Below are 19,113 nucleotides of genomic sequence, written 5' to 3'. Positions count from 1 at the left end.
CGTAGCTAGTCTGAAGGATTTGAGTAGGGATGTGGTGGGAGAAGACTGCTCTGAGGTGAAAGCTTCGAAACTGGAGGAGCTGTGTCTCGAAGGCGGTGCAAAGTCCGCTCAGGCGTTTTGCACAGCTGAATGGTTGCCAGAGGAGATTAAAGGATTTCTCAAACAGGCATGAAAGAATCAAGGCAATTCTCCAAGTATGTTTTTGATGAAGGAATATCATTATAACATGGTGTAAAGCTGACAAAAGTAAATTTTGCATAATACTGCCCCTTTAAAAGTAGTGTCATGTATAAAACACCATCAACATCTCGTTGCCGAGGAGCGTGGTCTGACTGAGAAGAGTCTTTTCAGGTTCAGATGATGACTTGTTTTTGCCATGAGAGCAACGTGTGTGTGTTTTTTTTAGTAATCTAAGTATATTTTACAGCTTTACTGTAATGAGTTTGTGATTCAGAGGCTGGCAGCTGCTCTTTATGAGTCATTAGGAAATCAATCATGCACCTCTCAGCTTGCTAACACATGCAAGCAGCTTGTTAGTACTAATAATCATTCAACACATTTTCAAAAATATTTTTGTTTTTAATGAAGAAATATTATGAAAGATAAACATGATATTGAATAGTATATTCAGTAGGTCAACGTATTTCACTAAGATAAGCAACAAGTTGTGGATAACTGTGAAGTGGAAGTAAAAAATATGCATTATTTTTACCTATTATTATTATTATTGTTTTGTTTTTTTTACAAACAAACCTCGGCTCCATTTGCAAGACTTTTGCTGCCTTTAAGAGGTTTTATTTTCTTTCATCTTTTTTAATTGATGTGTCTGTTGTGTTCTTTGCTTTCCTTAAAATGCTGTTTGTTCACCATTGTTTTTAACAAAACTCAGAGGCCAAACTCTGTTTACTTATAAAATTAATTGGATTTTATTCAGAAATGTAACAAAAATTAAAATCTTTTCAGATTTTCATTTTTAAATACATTTAAACCATTAGACATTGTCATTTCATGTCAAAATGATGCATGTTCTGTGTTGGCTTGTCTGATAAAATCAGAGTAGAATACATTCAGGCTGCTGGTCATATTACGGCAGAATAAGAGGAAATAAGAATAGTTATGCATTATAGCTGAATACTGATGGATTGGAAATAAAAGCAGATGACTCTATGATCGGTGTCGTTTCCTGTTTAGGACCTGCTGCTCAGTTTCCTGGCTGTTGACTGCAATGCTGCTTGCCTACTCTCTGTTTTTTGCATGGAGAGCTAACCTGGACATTAGCAGACCGTTGCTGCTTGGAGTGGTATGCAACAACACGTCTCTCTTCAACATCTAATTCGAAAGATATCAGCTGTCTAAAGTGTTTTGCTGCAGCTCTTTAAATAAATGTGCTGTTATATATAGTACATTTGATGCATATTTTACATGTGTGTGTTTGACCTCCTGCAGGTGGAGCGTTTTTGGCTCCAGAGCGATGCTGCAGTTTGTGTTCTGGCCGGCCTCGGTTTGAGCCACGCTCACAGTAAGATGGAGAGGTGGTTGGGACACGGGGGGCTGTGGAAGACCATCGGCTGGGTCTTCACCTTAGCTCTGCTGGGACAAATGGGACGCACCAACCACAGGTGAACATTTATCATTGACTTATGAGACAAACAAACATGTACCAGTGCCATCTTCTAATGATAAAGCAGGGTAATATTTATTTTATTGGATGTGAAATAACAGACTTTAATCCTGATAAAACAGTAAGCGATTAAATGTGTTGCCTTTTAGTTAAAGAGGACAAGAATAAAAGTAAAGTCAGCATTCGAAGCTTCCTTTCAGAGTTTGCTGTTCGGGCATCATTTCTGTCCTGTAGATTCGTAGTTAAACTCTCCTATTTTGTTGGGGCTCAAACTCCAGTTCAGCTTTGTAACATTCAAGTTTGCAGACAATTACAGAACCAATTTTACAACAGCAAAGATTCTGATCACAGTGGACATAATTATTATAGCTGCATTGTATTGTACTTCCACAGGCTATTAGTAATTCCAAGCTGTAATTGTGTTTTAGCGGCAGGCTTTTTTAATTCTGCACAATCTTTGAGCATTTATCTGTCAGTTAAACAGTGCTCCTGCTGCAGAAGTTACTCTGGAGCCAAACAAATACATCGCCTTAAAAAAAGGGTTTATTTCCCCAGAATTTTTTTCAGTTTTAACCAATTTGCAACAACTAACTTCCTAAATTAATATATTGTACTGAGATTTCATGTGCTAGATCGACAGAAAGTAGAGCATCATTGAGAAGTGGCGGTAAAGTCACATGAATTAAACTCTGAAAAGGGGGTCAAACATATTTTTTCAGCCTGCCTCAATCAAATATACCTAAGTAAAATCTAGTATAAGCAGAAATTAAAAATAAAATGAAAAACATGATATTTATCAATGTGCTCCATCATTCCTGACTGAGGCTGATCATAAAAAAGAATAATCTAGATGTGCAGAGCTGATAGAAACTTACCCTGAAAGACTTGCAGCTCTAATTGCAGCTAAAATGGTTGTAGAAGACAAATCTGTAAAATGTGAAAAACATCAAAGTTTAAGCCTTCTGCTTTTTTAAAGTTCGGGCAGAATAAAAACTCCCTTTTTACTTCTGTCTGAAATCCCTTACCCAGGTGCATGTTTTTCCTGAGTCAACCTGATTTGTTTCTGCTGCACTTCATCCCACAGGTCTGAACTCCACATGTCAGGTTTTCACTCTGTGCCTGTTGGTAAAGGCTAAAGAGAGGCTCGGTTAGCATGCAGATTCCACTCGCAGTGCTCAGTCTGAGATGTTAGCTGTCCGAGAAGGCAGATTACACCAGCGCAGCGCCGCGGCGTGCCAGACAGCCATCACTGAGCAGCTTTGATCAAGCAGGAGAGCATGGCCTGTGCTGTCAGACCGATCACACCTGTCTCCCTACGATTAGATAGGCAGTCAGAGAGCTGTTTGAAGGAAAAGGGTGAAGGGGAAAACCAACGACTTCCCCTTACAGCACCCAGAAAGCATACATGCAAACATGTACACATCTGTATATATAACACAGATCTCCGAGGCTGCACTTATTTGTGAGTTGAATGCATAATAATTATTTCAGGGAGTGTGACCAGACCAGGAACGATGTGGTGGAACGGTTCGGCAGGGAGCTGCTGGCCTCCTTCCCAAAAGACTCACTCATCCTGACCAGAGGAGACCTGCCAGGAAACTCTCTGCGCTACCTGCACTACTGCCAGGACATCCGGCCTGATATCCGCCTGGTCGACCAGGAGGTCAGGACCTCCATGTCTGCTGCCTCTGTTAACTATCCAACTGTTCTCCTTACAGTTCTGATAACAGTATAAATCAAAGAGTCAGTGCAGATCATTTTAAATTATTTATACATTCATTTCAGTTACACAAACCAAATAGATTTTTTAAGTTTTCTCTGAAGTATGTAGATAAGGACTGTTTCTTACAGAATAGTATATATGCAAGAGAGGATTTTATGAAATCTTGTCTGATGAATGTATAGCAGCAAAAATATGGCTTTATTTAATTTTAGGGTTTGAAGTAAGTTTGGTTGCTAAAATGTCTTCTTAGACATGAGCATAGAGTTAAATGTGCCTGTGTTTAAACATCCATATAGATTTTACTAAAATTTTTGATAACTACAGAAATTGAGATGCATCTATTAACTAGCTATTAATCCAAATATATATATATATGTATATATATATTTTGACCAACTCTGATTGGTGGTCAGTCAATAAATATCAAATCTTTGTCCCAATCAGTGAACCCACCTCATAACATGGTTACCAGGTCACACTGAGGAAAAACACTTTTCACTGTAATTATTGAACAAAGCAGATTAAATGAAGTCATAGGAAGCACAAGAGATCTAGGACACCTCTAAAGGAATGGATGTGTTGACTGGTTATTCAGGCTACTACAGCTGAAAACAGGAAGCTAATCATATTTCAGCCAAGTTACTTTGTTTCATCTTTTCAAAGAGTCAAAGTGTGTCTGTGGTGGAACATGCTGAATTAGGAAATGCTGGCAGCCTTTTGGAAACCTCTCTGTTCACTAAATATAAGGAATATAAGCAGGGACCGCTAATAGTATCCACTCAATAGAAAGCTCTAATCATGTTGTCTTTGTTTTGACATATACCTAAAATCCTTATTAATTTGGTTTTATTTATATTGAGAGATCTCTTCAATTGTCACCTGGAGGACTTTTCTGACTTTCAGTGGTGGAGAGAGACAGACAGACATGTTATGTTGGGAAACTTTAATTGAGAAATCATTACATTTCTAATTATCCAGAAAGTATCAAACAAGTATTTTTGATCTTATATATAGTGGAAATCATCCACAAAATTTCTGATTGGTGCATCTCTAAAAATAAACAACACTTTGGTAATCTTTTTTTGTTGTTGTTGCTACTTATTCAAAGGTTTTCACAAATATTTGTTGATCTTTTTTGTTGCTAGATGATGACATATTTTTGGTATGTGACCAAGCTGGGGCAGCATCTTCCTGGGGTTCATTTTCCTGGCCGAAGGTGGGACCCGGTCCAATCTGAAGAAAAGGACACCTTCAGTCTCGAGCGGTTCCTGTCCCACAACCCACGGTGAGTCTCTGAGGGAATAGGGAAGAGATGAACAGCTAAATAGCGAGATGTTAAATTGAGCGACTGGACTGGGAGGGTAAAAATGGTCCGAATGAACAAGTGGGTGATCTAAAAAGGGAGAGATCAGTGGGGACGGTCCACTCAACCGTGAGTGCAGGGAGAAGATAAGCCCACATAACTGTTAAGGCTGGAAAAGAGTTTGATGAATTACAAAAGTCAACTAATCAACTGGCTTTGGTTGCAGGATCTCTGCTGGACTCAACGCTGCTCCCTGTTCTTACGTCTCCTCCCCCAGGAGGATCTAAAACCCTAAAACTGCTTTGTGCCTGGTTAATACCAAGCCCACCAGGGGGCAGTGTTTGCCAGGCCAACAATATTCTCCCTCTGTGGGGTAATACTGACCTCTGGGATTAACCCCCAGGGTTGGTGAGCAGTACAGGGATAAAGTGAGGCCACAAGGTGTTGGGATGTGAAGAAATGCTTGTATGTATATTGTTTCTCAACACAAGTCACCTGTTTTTCCTCAAACCCTCCTCACCATTACAGGAGGGATGTGTTTGCCTGCATCGGCCTGACTGATGGAGATCCCAGCTGGGAACGTAGCTTCTCCCGTTGGCCTTTGGGTGTGTGTGACTACCTGGTTCCGCTTCAGAGGCAGTTTCACCCAGAACGCTGGGCCGAGCGCACCCGCAGCCTCTATAACTGGAGTGAGCCACACAACAGGTGACTACTAAAAACAGGAAACCATGTTTATGATCACAGAGTTTGTTCTAAAGGTGCCACAGTTTCACTGCTTCCCTGTATTTACACAAACAAGTCAGACATACTTGTATTTCATGATCTACTTGCTTTTATTTGAAACAAAAAGCAATAACAGTCTCCACTGCTGCTAAGTTAATTTAACATGTTGAATATTAGTTATAGCAATGTTGTCTGTTATTCTCAGACTAAAGCAAATATAGCTGCCTGATTCCATCTCAATAAATTTGATCATCAACAAATAATATTATTTATTATTTATTACTTATTCAGTAAATAAGTTTAAAATAAGTGAAACCCATGTATAGAAACATTACACAGAGTGACATATTTTAAGCATTTATTTCTATAAAATTTGATGGCTTTCAGCTTTTGAAAACCCCAAATTCTCAGAAAACAACATTTCTCAATAAATATAAAGCTAATTCAAAACATCTGTTTTATGACGTCATAGCATGTCTTACACCATAAATGGCCATCGTCAAGCATTCACCACCGTCCTCCAGAAGGAGGGTTAAGTGTCTAAAAGTCATTACTAAGGAAAGGACCCGAGCAATTAATGGAAAGTTGAGTGGAAGAAAAAAGTGTGCTTTAATAAAAGGGTATCAGCACCCTTGAGAAGATTATGAAATAAACCCAATATGAGTGTTGGGGAAGTTTCACAAAGTCTGAGACCATGACACACAGATGTATCGGAGACACGAGCTGCATCATCCGTGTGTTAAGCTCTGACTGAATCAGACCATGTGCAAATTATTAAACTGGCGCTGTGAGGAGGACAGGACTGCTGCTTGTTGGTCCAAAGTCCGTTTGTCAGTTGATGAAAAGGACACTTAACCAGATGAAGTCACAGAATGCAAGTTGCCACAGGTCGAGTATGAAGTTTCCAAAAGTCTGTGGATTTTTCAGGATTGATGTCATCTGATGCTGGTGGTCCAAAGTCACTAAATCTCAGAACACACTATTCCTCCCTCTGTTGACAAACTTTATGTAAATGTTGATTTCCAGCAGGTCCTGGCACCTACTGCTGCCAAAAGTACCAGTACCTGCTGTAGTGACCATAACATCACTGTGCTTGACAGGACAGCAAACTGACCTGATCCAAACCCCACAGTGAAGCTGTGGAGGATGAGAGAGACATCAGAGCCAACAATGGAGAGGAGCTGGAGGTTGTAGGTCAGCAGAGCAGAGCCACAGGCTGACTGCCTTCATGCCACGCAGCACAGATGCTGTAATTCATGTAAATGAAGCTCCAACCACATTCTGAACATATTGGCTGTATAGTTTTCAATGATCCAACATTTCTGTATTAAAATATCTTTTATTGGTTATTTTCTGAGACATTTAATTTTAGGTTTCCATTAGTTGGAATACTATAAATGAACTGAAATGACTGCTTAAAATATGTCAGTCTCTATAATGAATCCATGTAACATGTTGAATTTGGTAAAAATAATGAAACCCTCTTTCAACCATCTGATCAGTAGTGCACAGCAACAGGTGGGAGAGGGGTAACACTGAATTCCTCGTTTCCACTAAGCAGTACGGCACGGGTCGGTGTGGCTTCATTCTTTCTTCATTTAGGAGAGCAATTCCACTGCCAGCGAGTCCAGCTGGTGGTGGACTGGGCAGGCAGTGTTTAACCCAAACACCTCCACCCGAACCGTACCGCACCATTGTGCCATAGACCCAGGAATGCTGCATTACAGGTTGGTTTTACAATGAAAACGGACAAAATACATACCGATCAGCACCGACCTGTGCCGTACCACTCAGTGGAAACTGGGCATGCGTTTGAAAACTCTGGCAGGAATAGTAAAACGAAAAGTTTTTCAGTTTTGAAACCTTTTTATGCCATAAAGCCAGTCAGTACCTGTGTCAGAGATTCTTAGGGGCTTAAATATTAGCAAAGTGTAGTTTTTGCTGGGCTGCTGCTGACAAAAACAGACAAATCTTTAGAAATAAATCCGCTTGCTACTTTTCCTCTCTGTGGTCTCCCTTCCTCAGACTCATGCAGGGTTTCCTCATATTGACTTCGTTCGGTGCTCTCCATGCTGCGATCCTCCTCTTTGTGAATGCAACCAGTGCAAGACATTAGGCCCTCAGCCATTTGAAATGAGACTGAAGATGAAAAATAATGAGTTTCTTATTGCATTTTGTCAATAACTGTGTCAAAACTGGAATTAGTCAAAGCTCCATATTCTGTTGCTGTTGCCAGCAGCCCTTCTTTCACTCACATATCCACGGCTGAATACTGTGACATTATTTCCCGCGCCCTCACGACAAGCGTGTCCGCAGATGCCCACGAGCCAAATATTAGCCGAGAGACCTTACTGCTAAAATATTCTTTTGAAGAAGAGGTCAAGCGTCTGCACTCGGGAAAGCGAAGAAAGACGTGGTTTAACCGCATGTCTAATGTGTTAGCTGGTATTGTTGCTCAGTCATTTCATGTTAATGCATTCTTAAAACCTGCAACGTTATCATTGATCGCTGCAGGAATTGTGCATAAACTCGTGCCTGAAGCTGTTATAAATAAACTACATCTGCTTGACTTTGAACAGTTTTCCTCCTGCATCCTGGGAGCGCGTTGCTAACGAGGAGATGTGGCAAGCGAGGTATGTTTAAACATTCCACCCAATATATGGACGTCTCTGTATAGTGCAAATAAAAAGCTGCGTCACGATGCATGCTGGGCCCCGACGACATCTCCATAAACCAGTCTTGTGCGGTAGAGCATCTACATGTACATTCTGTTCGGTGGCTGCATCTACATAAATCACTCCATCGTAGTGGTGCGTTTGAGAGCGTGGATCTGCATGACTCATCCATCCAGCACTTAGCCCTGAGCCGGCGTGCTTTGTTTCAGGATGAAGACGGCTTTCTTTCTGTTTGACCTGGCAGAGAGGACGCAGGGAGAGGGGAAAGCGCGTCTCTTTGAGCTGTCTTACACTGTGAGTCTGACCTTGTTCAGGGTCCCTGAGATCCTGGAAAATGCTTGAATTTCATTTAGGTGCTTTCAATGTTTGGACAATTTTGTAATGAAGTGCAGCCTAATGTTTTATTAAAACCCTAAATTTAGAAAACATTACTTACAATTGAAACCAAGTACTTTCATACACCTAATAAAAATATATAATTTTCTCACTGTTTGAAGTTAGAGCAGACTAAAGTTTTCTTGTTTTAGTTTATTTAGAGTTACCAAAATTATTTCTATTTACCAAACAACAAAAAAACTTTATTTTTGAATATTTAATAGAGAGATATAGATCTGTGTTATTGAAATAAAAGTTAACTTATATTTTATACCTTAAAGTCAATTATTGAAATTTGTGTTTTGTTCTTGGGCCAGTCAGGTGTAAAGGTGTATACATCAAAGTTAGGTAAATTTTAATTTACCTTATTCTTGCTGCAGAAAATCATCACAAGGCATTATTTGTCACAGTAATAAATTAAATATAATAGTCTTTCTTTTAGTTCATTCGTGTTATTTTAATTTTCAAAGTGTGGTCCTGGAAACAATTGAGAACTTACCTTGAATTTTACTGTGGGAAGACTGTACAAACCCTGCTTATTAAACATGCATCAGACAGAAGACCAACACATGTAGTCTTTGCATTAGTTTCACACACCTCTCTGTTGTTTGCAGCTGTATAAAGAAATTGTTGAGGCCCAATCTGATTACCCTCCAAACTGGGACAAGAACCTGGCTCTGGCATGTGAGAGGCTGCTCCGCTCTGCCCAACGGGGCTACAGTCCAGACCACCTGCTGACCTGCAGCGTTCAACACTTTAGTCTCTACCTGGAGAAAGAGCCCACCGATCCCCAGGCGGCGGCCATACGCTCAGCCGTTTCCCACCTGCTCAAGGAGAGAGACAGACTGCGCCAGAGCCGGAAGCAAACTCCATGATGGAGTCCTGGAAAACCCTCATGGAGCCGAGGCGCCAAGAGCTTTCTCCAAACTTGACGAAAATTCCCACAGCAGTGCACTATCATGTATTTTTTACATTAAATGTTTAATATGGTGACTTTATTTTGAGTTTTTCAAATTTGTTCTTTTGCAAAAAGAAAAAAAGAAGAAAAAAAAGCTTTAGTGTTATTTACATAATTATCAAAGTTGATGCAAGCCTTGCAAAAACATTCATATCTCATGTGGTTTTCACATTGCAACCAAAAACTAGATATTTTATCAGATGAACAAAGTGTTGCAAAATTGGGAATTAGAAGGTAAAGGATAATATGGTTTTCAAAATCTCTTAGAAATTATCTTAAAATGTGTATAATGTGCATTTGTGCTCAGTTACCTCCGTCTAATCTGACAACTCCCTGTCCTTGCTGAAGAAAAGTATCCCCACAGCATGACACTGCCACTACCTTGTTTCACCACAGATATAGAATGTTCAGGGTCACATGCATTGTTAGTTTTAATGTGAATGAGAGTTATTCATATTGCAACCGCATTTCACATACATTCATGCACATATACACAGATCGATAGGTATCTAAAAATTGGAACAGATCAATTTTAAACAGGAGTTTATAGGTGGCAAAATTCCCCAGAAATTCTAAAACACTGGATCAAGAACAGTAAAGCTTTTGAAGCAAATTATGAAGAAGAGCAGGGTGCCTCAAGACTTTTGTAAGGTGGGCTAAATCTGAGTCAATGTGATGCAGATCAAGTGGCTAAATTTCTCCTTCATGCTACCATTTGAGTCAGAAATGCACTCTAGAGAAATCCTGATAATTTCTTGCCTTTTTAAACGATACTCTTGCATAACAACTCACAGCCACATTTCCTACAATATATCATTTGTCCAAAGGAGGAAAGAAGCTGGACTTGCAGAAGCCTTTCTGACCTCAATCAATGCCTGAACCCGTTCAGTTGTCTTTTTTTTCCCCCGTCTCTGCTGTTCTGCTCTCAGAGCTTTTAACGTGCAGATTATATTGCCTTGGCTTCTGCTCTAGTTCTCTTTTTCTCACATTAGGATGCCAAGGCCGAGATTGAGGGAAACCCAATTTAAGGGCAGAAATGGGGGATTAAAACGGTTGTTTAATCTAGGGCAGACTTACACCGTGCCATGCCATGCAGTGTTCGGTACACATTACAAGCCGTACACACAGCCCTCTCTATCCCTCCATCGGTTTGTCTTCGATGGTCCTTTAAATGTTTAAAACTAATGGATTCAATAAGTGTTTTTTTTTCCTCTTTTCCTTCCTAACAGGGGGGCTTTAATCCCTTCTGGATTTAAATGAAATATGAAATGTCACAATGCCAAAGACCCTTTTAGAGGTGTGTTTCTGTGTGCATGTGTGTTGATTTTTGCGTGTACACACGCTAAATCTGCACTCAAGCTGTTTTAGCTGCCAGAGAGGCACGTAAACAAATTTGATAAACAGATTGGTACAATGAAAAGCAGTATGTTTTGATCATTAGAGAGGTGCACTCATTGCTAACTCCAGGGACATGCATCAACAGTGTGATAGGCTGCTCTTCACTTTTACTAAAGCCAACACACACACACACAGAGAGAGAGAGAGAGGATTGAAAACAAGAGAGATGTGCTGAATTTCGAGTCTGTTTTCAAAGTCTAGTTCTTGTATAGCTTTGACCTTCTGGTGCAGCTTTGACCCGACTCTGATCTCTGTATAAGAACTGCAATATAAGAAGTACAACATTTGCTTTCCTGCCATGAGTCACTAATTGTTTGTTGGGACCAGAGACGACGTCACGTCACAGCGTGAAAGCAGTTGCTGTACAGCAGGGGTTTTGCTATTATTTTAAAATTAAGACAAACAATTGCCGGCTTCACATTTTAAAACATACACATATAAAAGTAGACACCGCAGAATATTATGAGTGGCAGTACAAGTATGGTTGAAATCTGTTTTTTTCTAATAGAAATAAAATTAACAATCAACTAGTTTTGATGACTTACTTTAGTACACATTAATGTAGTCCGCTGTCCTCCATGTTGTCCTTCATGATGCGTCCCTGCTTGAGCGCATTGATTCATATGGTAGCGTTACATCCTTGGCATGCCAACTGCTGCAGAAGCCAGTTAGCCACTCGTTCATTTACGTCAGGGCAATTTCAAGTGGTATTTAACAAGACTTACATATTTTTTGACTGGGAGGAGGCAGGGGAACTAACAAAGGGAATTACAAAAAGATTCCTGGACGGGATGAGAACCCACAACCATTTTGCTGCAAGGCAGCAGCTACACCACAGTACAGTCCAACTGCATTTAGTTAATCTATTTTTGTTTAAAACAGTAAAACGGTGTGGAAACTCTATAAACATCATTGCATAACTTCTGATGTGATCTACAAATCCATCTCCTCAGTTTACTTGTGTTCTTGGTCAGCGCTGCTGCATTTTTTTCTCCAGCTGTTCGAGATTCAACTGGAAAGCGACGGACAGCGAGTACCAGAGTGGTTTTCTCAAGATATAATCTGGCGATTCTGCTTGCAGGTCAGTTTAGTGTCCGTCAATGATTGGATGATGATATTTGACGTGTTGTTGCACAAATTATTTCGCTCCTCAAAAAGCTGCAAATATGAAACTATTTGAACAAAGATTCACTTTTTATGTAGTCTTTACTGTCTTTAAAAAGGAGCAGATTTGACACCAGAAGAAAATGAAAGTGTGAAATTATAATTTTCTGCTTTGCTCTGTTCCTGTCCACCTTCCCTGCCCCTCTTCTCCTCTCACCCGTCCGTTCCTCCCTTCTCCCCTGTTTCCGAGAGTCAGTTGCCCACCCTAAATCAGCAAGCTGCCGAGGATTGTGGGAACCCGTGGAATCGCCGTGACCAGGGATGCAGGCAGGGAGCCACAGCAATGCTGGAATGTGGGGCGTCTGAAGAGATAAGAGCTGCGAGCCCGAGCCAAGGAGTGAACAGGGATGCAGCAGGCAGGGTGGAGGGAGGTGGTGGTGGTGGTGGGGAGGGTTGGCATGGCAGAGTGAGGAGGGTGAGACGGAAACAGGGGCGGCTGCATGTCTGTGAATGGGGAGGCAGAAACACAACACCGTAAACAACCAGAGTGCAAGACGGAGTGAAACGAAGAAACAGGGGAATGAGGGGGGGGGGGGGCGGAGGGCACACTGGAGATGGGAAGCCAGCCTTATTCCTCTTTGCATTTCATTTACATCCTTGGCCGTATCGACCAATCGGATTGGGAGCAAAGCCCAGGGCTTAGGAGGGGAATAAAAAGACAAAATGCCTTTGCTGCTCTCATCCCTCCCTGATAATACCCCTTCTGTTTTTCTTTTCTCCTTTTCTCTCGTCTATAAGTAGATACTGTCCGAAATGCCAGCAGAAAAGCGACACCTCCGCTTGCTGTGTATCTCAGATAGACCGAGCGGGAGCAGGGGCTGAAAAGACAGCTTTAGCGACTGGGCCTATCTCCACTCCTCTCCCTGGCTGGGCTGGATGGAAGCTCGGAGTGGAGAGAGGCGGAGGGCCGGGTGTGTTGGTTAGTGTTTGGGAAAAGAATAGAGGGTGTGAGAGGCATGATATACTAAGCTGGCAACAGATTTCACAGAATCTTACACTCTGAAAAACTTTGCCTCAAGATCCCTTTTCTAAGCATGAGAAACCTGTTTCAAGGATGTTTACCAGGTTCCACCCATCTTTGTGAAGGTTGCAAATTACTTCTGCTGAACTTTACATATTTTTAGCTAAAGGTTGCTCGCTGGTATTCTACTCTTTCTCACAAAATAGCAGGATTTTCCCAAACCTCAGTGTCATATTGGTTCTTTGGTTGAATGGAATGTTTTCTTTCTCAACTTATCAACGTGTATTGGCTAGAAATAGGCTCATTAACACCAGCCTGTGTTGTCTTGATTGACTTGTCTCAAGTTTCAGTTTGCTGTCGCTCTCCAGTTACATGTTCTTGTTTGTGTTGTGGATGGTCTTTGTGTACCAGGCCCGGTATGTGTTCAGGTTTATTTGAACAGGTGTTTGCACATCTCTCCATTGTGTATCTGCTTGTGTTTGGGTTACTTTGGGCCTGTCAAGTGTTCTTTCTGTATTTAAGTGGCTATGCTAATGTTCAACAGCTCACATCTTTGCATAGCTCCTGGTAGAGGTAGTTAAAGGGAATCAAGGACCCACGGTCTACATGCTTTGCATTCTCTTTCCTAAAGTACCTCTTGCTCCATAAGATTGGATGGAGAGCCTCTGATTATAGCATTTTTTTTTGGTTTTGGTTTTGCCACAAATTCCCAATTGAATTTAGATCCGGAACATTCTGAACACATACTGGGCTTTACAGCATTGGCTGTGATTGAATCTTTGGTTCAGACTCTTTTGTAGCTTTTAGCATGTCTTCTCCCAGAATTATCCTGCCTTTTGCTCCATCTATCCCCACTGGTTCTTCACTCTACTCCCATCTGGATACCGATACAGAACTTTAGCCTGGAAAAAAAATCATCTTAAGAAAAGTTTGGTCCCCTTAACTATCATCCCACTAAAAAAGCTCTGACTTGTCTGCTGTATCCTTTCATTCTTCTTTACAACTGTGTCCTGCTGTATGTTGTTTTATTACATAAAATTGCATAGAATATGCTAAATAGGGAAATTAACAGCACTATTGGTGTATCTTTCTGTGGAGGAGTTGTCATATCCAAATTCTGCTCTGTGGAAAACCTTTCAGACATGGGCGCAGTCTGTCGCTTCCCTGCACCAGACGCTTGTAAGTGATAAGGTCACCTTAGGACCCTCTCTACCTTCACAGCCTCCTCATCGTCCTCAGCCCACACAACCTCTCCCCTACAGTAAATCAAACCAAACAACAGAGGCTGATGTCTGAAGGATTAGAGGTCAGGGGTTTGGGGAATGCCACATCCAGTTTTTTTTTTTCCAGGATCAATCTTTAAGCGCTTGCTAATCTCTGTCCGCCGGCCTCGCATACCTCCAGTGGTCTTCCTCACTGGGAGATGGCATTGCCAAGTGGGTTCTCCTGCTGGGTAAGAGGAGCTGATTTGAGGGAGAGGTGTGAGGCGCTAAGAGAGGAGTACAATGTATCCTTTATCCTCAACCAGATGTGTGCAAATGCATGTCAACCACAACATTTTAGTCTGGAGTTCCTCCCCGCATGTGTACTCTGTTGTGTACTTTCAGCGCGCGTGCATAAAGTTTGTTTAATCTGCCAATTTTTGAAATGTGGAATAACTTTGACTTCTTCATGGCAAACCGAATATTATCCGCAAGTTCCCGCTGTTATCTTGTGTACACACATTTGTTTATTTGATACAGCCCCTCTCCGCTACAGCACTTTTGTATATCAAAGACAGCGGTGCGGAGCGTAATTGAAAATGGCTACCGTGGAGAAAGGTCTCTCTCTGCTTTGACTGAGGAGAGGTGGAAAAAAACTCATCCTCCGCTCCCTTCTTAGATCTATTTAAATAATTGAGGAGTAAACTGACAAATTAGACACCTTTATGGAAACCCTTGGGGTCTCTCTGGGGTCTTCCACTTTTCCCAGTACAAGAGAGCGCCACTAGGCACGGGATAATATCTTGTGTGCTTCGAGAAGGGAGGGGTGATGTACTCCACTGGGCCAGGAGGGGTTTCGCCAATCAAGCGGGCCACACTTCCTCCCCCAGGTTCTAATTTTGTGCCACATTAAAGAGCTCGGCCTCCATTTAGGACACAGAGAGACATTTTCATAATTTGCCGGGTGTCTCGGCTAGCTCGAGGTGCCTCTTCCCTCCTTTTCTCACTCTGTATCTGAATGGAGGGCCTGAGGAGCAAGAAGGGGAAATTCATTCGTCTCCTTTCAACCAACCAGCATCAGTTCTGCATAATGTTGCTGCTAGGTGTGTGCACAAGCAAATATTTATCTCTTTATTAGCTCCCCATTAGACCTGAAAATGATATGCTATGTGAAACCAACACTGCCTATTGTCATCTGCGGAGCTACTAGAAGTCAAGTGTTGTTGAACCATCAGGGTTAATTCGATGATCAATAATTAGCAGTTAGTTGTGTTTTTGCAGAGGGAGAACATATTTAACACAGCAACTTTAGCAACTAAATTGACCCATATAAATGAATGAATCCAAACAACTGAATCAATTTATGTAAAATGTAACACAATAGTGTGGGAATATTTGAACATACCTACTGAAATTTATTACACACTTTTTAATGAAAACTACAATATTTCTTCCATGTGGAGAAGCTAGTAGCATGATGCTAAGTTTAAGTAGATCATGTTCCCTTAAATATAACATAGAAATATGTTTTTATTTAGGTACAATGCAAATTGGACATGACAAAAAAAAAATCAATTCTCAGTTATAGTATTTTACCTGTGAACTTGACAACTTACATTTGTGTAAACTTCATTCTGGTCCATCATCACCATATTTCAAATACTGCTTATAACTAAAATTATAGCTTGTATGACCTTCACGTTCTGAAGGTCATACATAGTAGTGAGGTGCTTCTCATATGTGTGGATTATGCATTAAGAGCCACCTTGGCTGAATTAGAGTGAAAGCAGTTTGAGATGATTTGGCATCTACAAGGCATTAAACAACGTTTACCCTGCTTTTCCTTCACTGGTGGAGACTTACGCAGTGAGTATGAGTGGAGATAACTGTGACTCAGCGCATTATTTTGAAATAGGTGTGCTTTCCACTTTGGGTCCATAGTTGCAACATCGGAAAGATTAAGAAAAATATCGGTAACCAAACCATCCAGGTGTTTTGCAGCAGGACGATATTCGGAGAGCTTTTCTGCTTCCCTAAATCCTGATCCAATACTGCAATAGTTAAATAATGAGAAACTAGCTTATATTAACAGGAGGCAGTTTTTTCTGAATAGTGTCAGATTTCTTGGCTTTCTATGCATTTTTCCTCCTAATTTTCTTCTTCCTTTCAATACTTATTCCTCGTGTCATTCTACTTTATAACGCACAACTTTATTAATGTATTTGCAGGGGTTGATTACTTTGGTTTAAAATTCCACTCCAATTGCCCCAGTAGAAATGTATTTACTTATATCTTTCTTTTTTACATGGTTGATAGTTATGTTCAATGCTGTAACATTGTTCCACCGGATTAAGCTAAGTTTTTTAGGTTGTGTGGAATACCTATGTCTGGGTAGAGTTGTTGCATGACACTGCCCATTCATGCTCTGCTTGCTTCTGCGTCAATTCATTCGTGATGATTGGTCACATAATTCAGTCTCAGGGGGCATTCCTTCGCTGACAGACAAGCTAATCTAAAATCCCCCCAATTTACAAATGAAAATCCCACCATCCAATTGAGCTAATAGAGGGACTTGAATGGGATAATAAGATGTGGTGTAATACTGTGTAAAAAGCCTGTAATGTTGTGTTGGTGTAAGAGCCTGTGTGACTGGATGTCTGACTGTTTGCGGCGATTATGGAGGCCTGCGGGCCTGGCGGCGACTCCGTGGCTGGGACAGGGAGCTTCCTCCCTGGGCATGGAGATATGCCCGTCTGCCCCTTCTGCGGCTGGAGCTGCAGGGGAGCAGGATGTCAGGAGGGAGAGCGCTCCCTGCGAGCTCCTGTCGCCGCCGCCGTGGTTGGGTCTTCGCCGCTGTAGCGCTTGCAGATGTGCACAAACAAGGGAGGATTAAAGCAAAACAAATCTAAACAGACAAATGGAATTAGAGTGATGGGTGTCGGTGGGCTGGTTCACAGTGATAAACATAATGATGCTCTGTGTATGTGTGTGTGAGTGTGTGTGTCTGGGGGATTATCAGTGATTAGGTGTGTGGTGTGTATGGCTGGGTGACTGCTTCTGGGTGTCTTTGTGTGTTTGCCTATCTGTCTATGTTTTTGTAATTATGTGTGTATATATTTACCCTATTTCCAGTTTATGTGTGCGATAAATGAGTTATTTCATATGGCTTTGCATGTGTGTGGTTATGTATTTTCGTTTTGGTTTCAGGGTCACGGCCCTCTCCTGGCTTTCTCCACGGTTTTGTGTCTCCTATTCAGACACACGTTTTGAACTGAAACTCTTCATCTAATATTGCTTTAGCAATTAGGAAGAAACTCATCTTGAAGAGTACTGCTGCATTTATCTGCAGATGTTTTGTTTTCTCGCACCAGGGACCCTACGAAGAGGTCAGGCGTGTGGAGGAAGCAGCAGGGGGGCCGGTGATCAACAGCCTGGGCTTCCCTGCTAGGAGTCTGGGATTAGGACTAAACCCAGCCCTGCCAGATGGGCACAACACATCCCCAACATCAGCAACTTTAGGACACCTCGCAGTCTCCCTCTTCTTTGAAACACATGGAAAGGTGAAGCATTCTCACATCAATCAATAATCAAACAACCGATAAATCAGTTTATATTAATACAACTCCATGTGTGCAGCTGATGTTCATCGTATTGAAACCAAAATCACAAAGAATAAATAAATATGTTTAAATATATAAATGTAAATATAAAAATATAAATTATTAATTAAGTTAACATAAATTCACTTCACTTGTGACCAGAAAGTGCAGTGCTCTATAATTTTAGAGTCACTATGTAAAGTGCTCTATAAATTTTATTTATAGAGCACTTTACATAGTGACTCTAAAATTAAAGACAAATTAAATAAATCATAAAGAAATAAGAATACATGTGTGTGTGTGTGTGTGTGTGTGCGCGTGTGTGTTAAACCTGAGATCAAAATAATAGATAAAATAGAATAAACAAATTAATTTAATTAATTAGGGAATTAAGGCTCTTATTTCCAGTGGGAGGACATTTTTTATTATAAATTTTAATAAATTGTTGCTGTAAAAGCAATACAATTTGTAAATAAAATGGGTAAATCAGTATGTCAAAGTAAGATTTAATTTAAGAATAAAATAAACATCAGCTAAAATCCAAACTAAAAGAACATCTCAGGTTTGTTTTCTGTTCTCTCGGTTGCTTTCAGGTTTCTAGGAAGCTCCACAGATCTGGGCTGTGATAATAAAATGGTTCCTCACTGTTGCTTTTCCTTGTTACTTTTGTTTTAATCAGACCTAAGTGATCTGCACGGTTGTACAATGAAATCAAATCTGACAAATGTCTGAAAATAGGACTGTAAATCATTTTAAAAGTCCAATGAAGACACTTGAACTCTCTGTCTGCTCTTTGTCTCCGTGTGTGCAGCTGATGTTGATCAGGATTTAGCATTCTGAAGTGTTTTAATCATCCAGACAGGTAACAGCTGAGAGCAGATTGCATAAAGGTTTGATTAATTCAGTTATTTCATGGGTGGATCCGTCATGTTTTCGGAGGAGCTCACGGAAAGGCGGTTGCCTCTTCAAAGTGTGGGGCTGTGGACAGTCGTGGACAGTCAGCAGCTTCAGCAGGGATATCAGAAATGAAACTTCCAGGTTGTTTTGATGTGCTGTAGTTCAGAGCCACAGGCAACACTGAAATGATAAAGTGCATGCGTGCAGGAACGGCTCAGGCATCAGCAGTGGGTAGATTGCTTCCTGCTTGACTTTTATCACACATAATTTGCACTAAATAGTAGTTTTGATGCTGACATAATTCATATATTTTTGCTAATTTATTGTATCAATCCAAATTTCAAACCCTGGTTTAATAGGTTAAAGAAATACACACGTGACTGAAATCTGCATTTCTGTTGTCATGGCCTCGCAGTCAGGTTAGCAGGCTTAAATAAATATGTATGACAAACGCAGACGTTAAAATTCAGCGCAGCGCCGACCTGACCCAGTGGGATGGCAGCCCACCTGGCTC

At 40.9% G+C, this 19,113-nt stretch overlaps 1 protein-coding gene and 1 long non-coding RNA gene across 6 annotated transcripts in view; both read left to right on the top strand.

Moving 5' to 3' along the window:
- The window catches only part of tmem260 (transmembrane protein 260), a 34,291-nt gene extending 24,873 nt beyond the window's left edge, over nucleotides 1-9,418 (top strand). For both annotated transcript variants that reach the window (XM_008400195.2, XM_008400194.2), the window contains exons 9-16: nucleotides 1,192-1,300; nucleotides 1,447-1,619; nucleotides 3,113-3,284; nucleotides 4,490-4,629; nucleotides 5,176-5,352; nucleotides 7,950-8,003; nucleotides 8,255-8,339; nucleotides 9,035-9,418. In XM_008400195.2, the coding sequence (XP_008398417.1) occupies nucleotides 1,192-1,300; nucleotides 1,447-1,619; nucleotides 3,113-3,284; nucleotides 4,490-4,629; nucleotides 5,176-5,352; nucleotides 7,950-8,003; nucleotides 8,255-8,339; nucleotides 9,035-9,295 (1,171 nt within the window). In that variant the 3' untranslated portion in view covers nucleotides 9,296-9,418. The remainder of the gene's footprint in view (nucleotides 1-1,191; nucleotides 1,301-1,446; nucleotides 1,620-3,112; nucleotides 3,285-4,489; nucleotides 4,630-5,175; nucleotides 5,353-7,949; nucleotides 8,004-8,254; nucleotides 8,340-9,034) is intronic.
- Nucleotides 9,419-9,479: 61 nt separating this feature from the next.
- Nucleotides 9,480-19,113, top strand: part of LOC108165846 (uncharacterized) — a 24,246-nt gene continuing 14,612 nt past the window's right edge. For 3 of the 4 annotated variants that reach the window (XR_001776170.1, XR_001776173.1, XR_001776172.1), the window contains exon 1: nucleotides 11,868-17,663. This is a non-coding gene — a long non-coding RNA (uncharacterized LOC108165846). The other variant, XR_001776171.1, reaches the window with a different exon arrangement.

This window comes from Poecilia reticulata, linkage group LG22 (assembly GCF_000633615.1).
Source record: "Poecilia reticulata strain Guanapo linkage group LG22, Guppy_female_1.0+MT, whole genome shotgun sequence".
In the NCBI taxonomy this organism is placed as follows: Eukaryota; Metazoa; Chordata; class Actinopteri; order Cyprinodontiformes; family Poeciliidae; genus Poecilia; species Poecilia reticulata.
The sequence above is the reverse complement of the archived record's forward strand: the minus strand, read 5'-3'. Positions and strand labels throughout refer to the sequence as shown.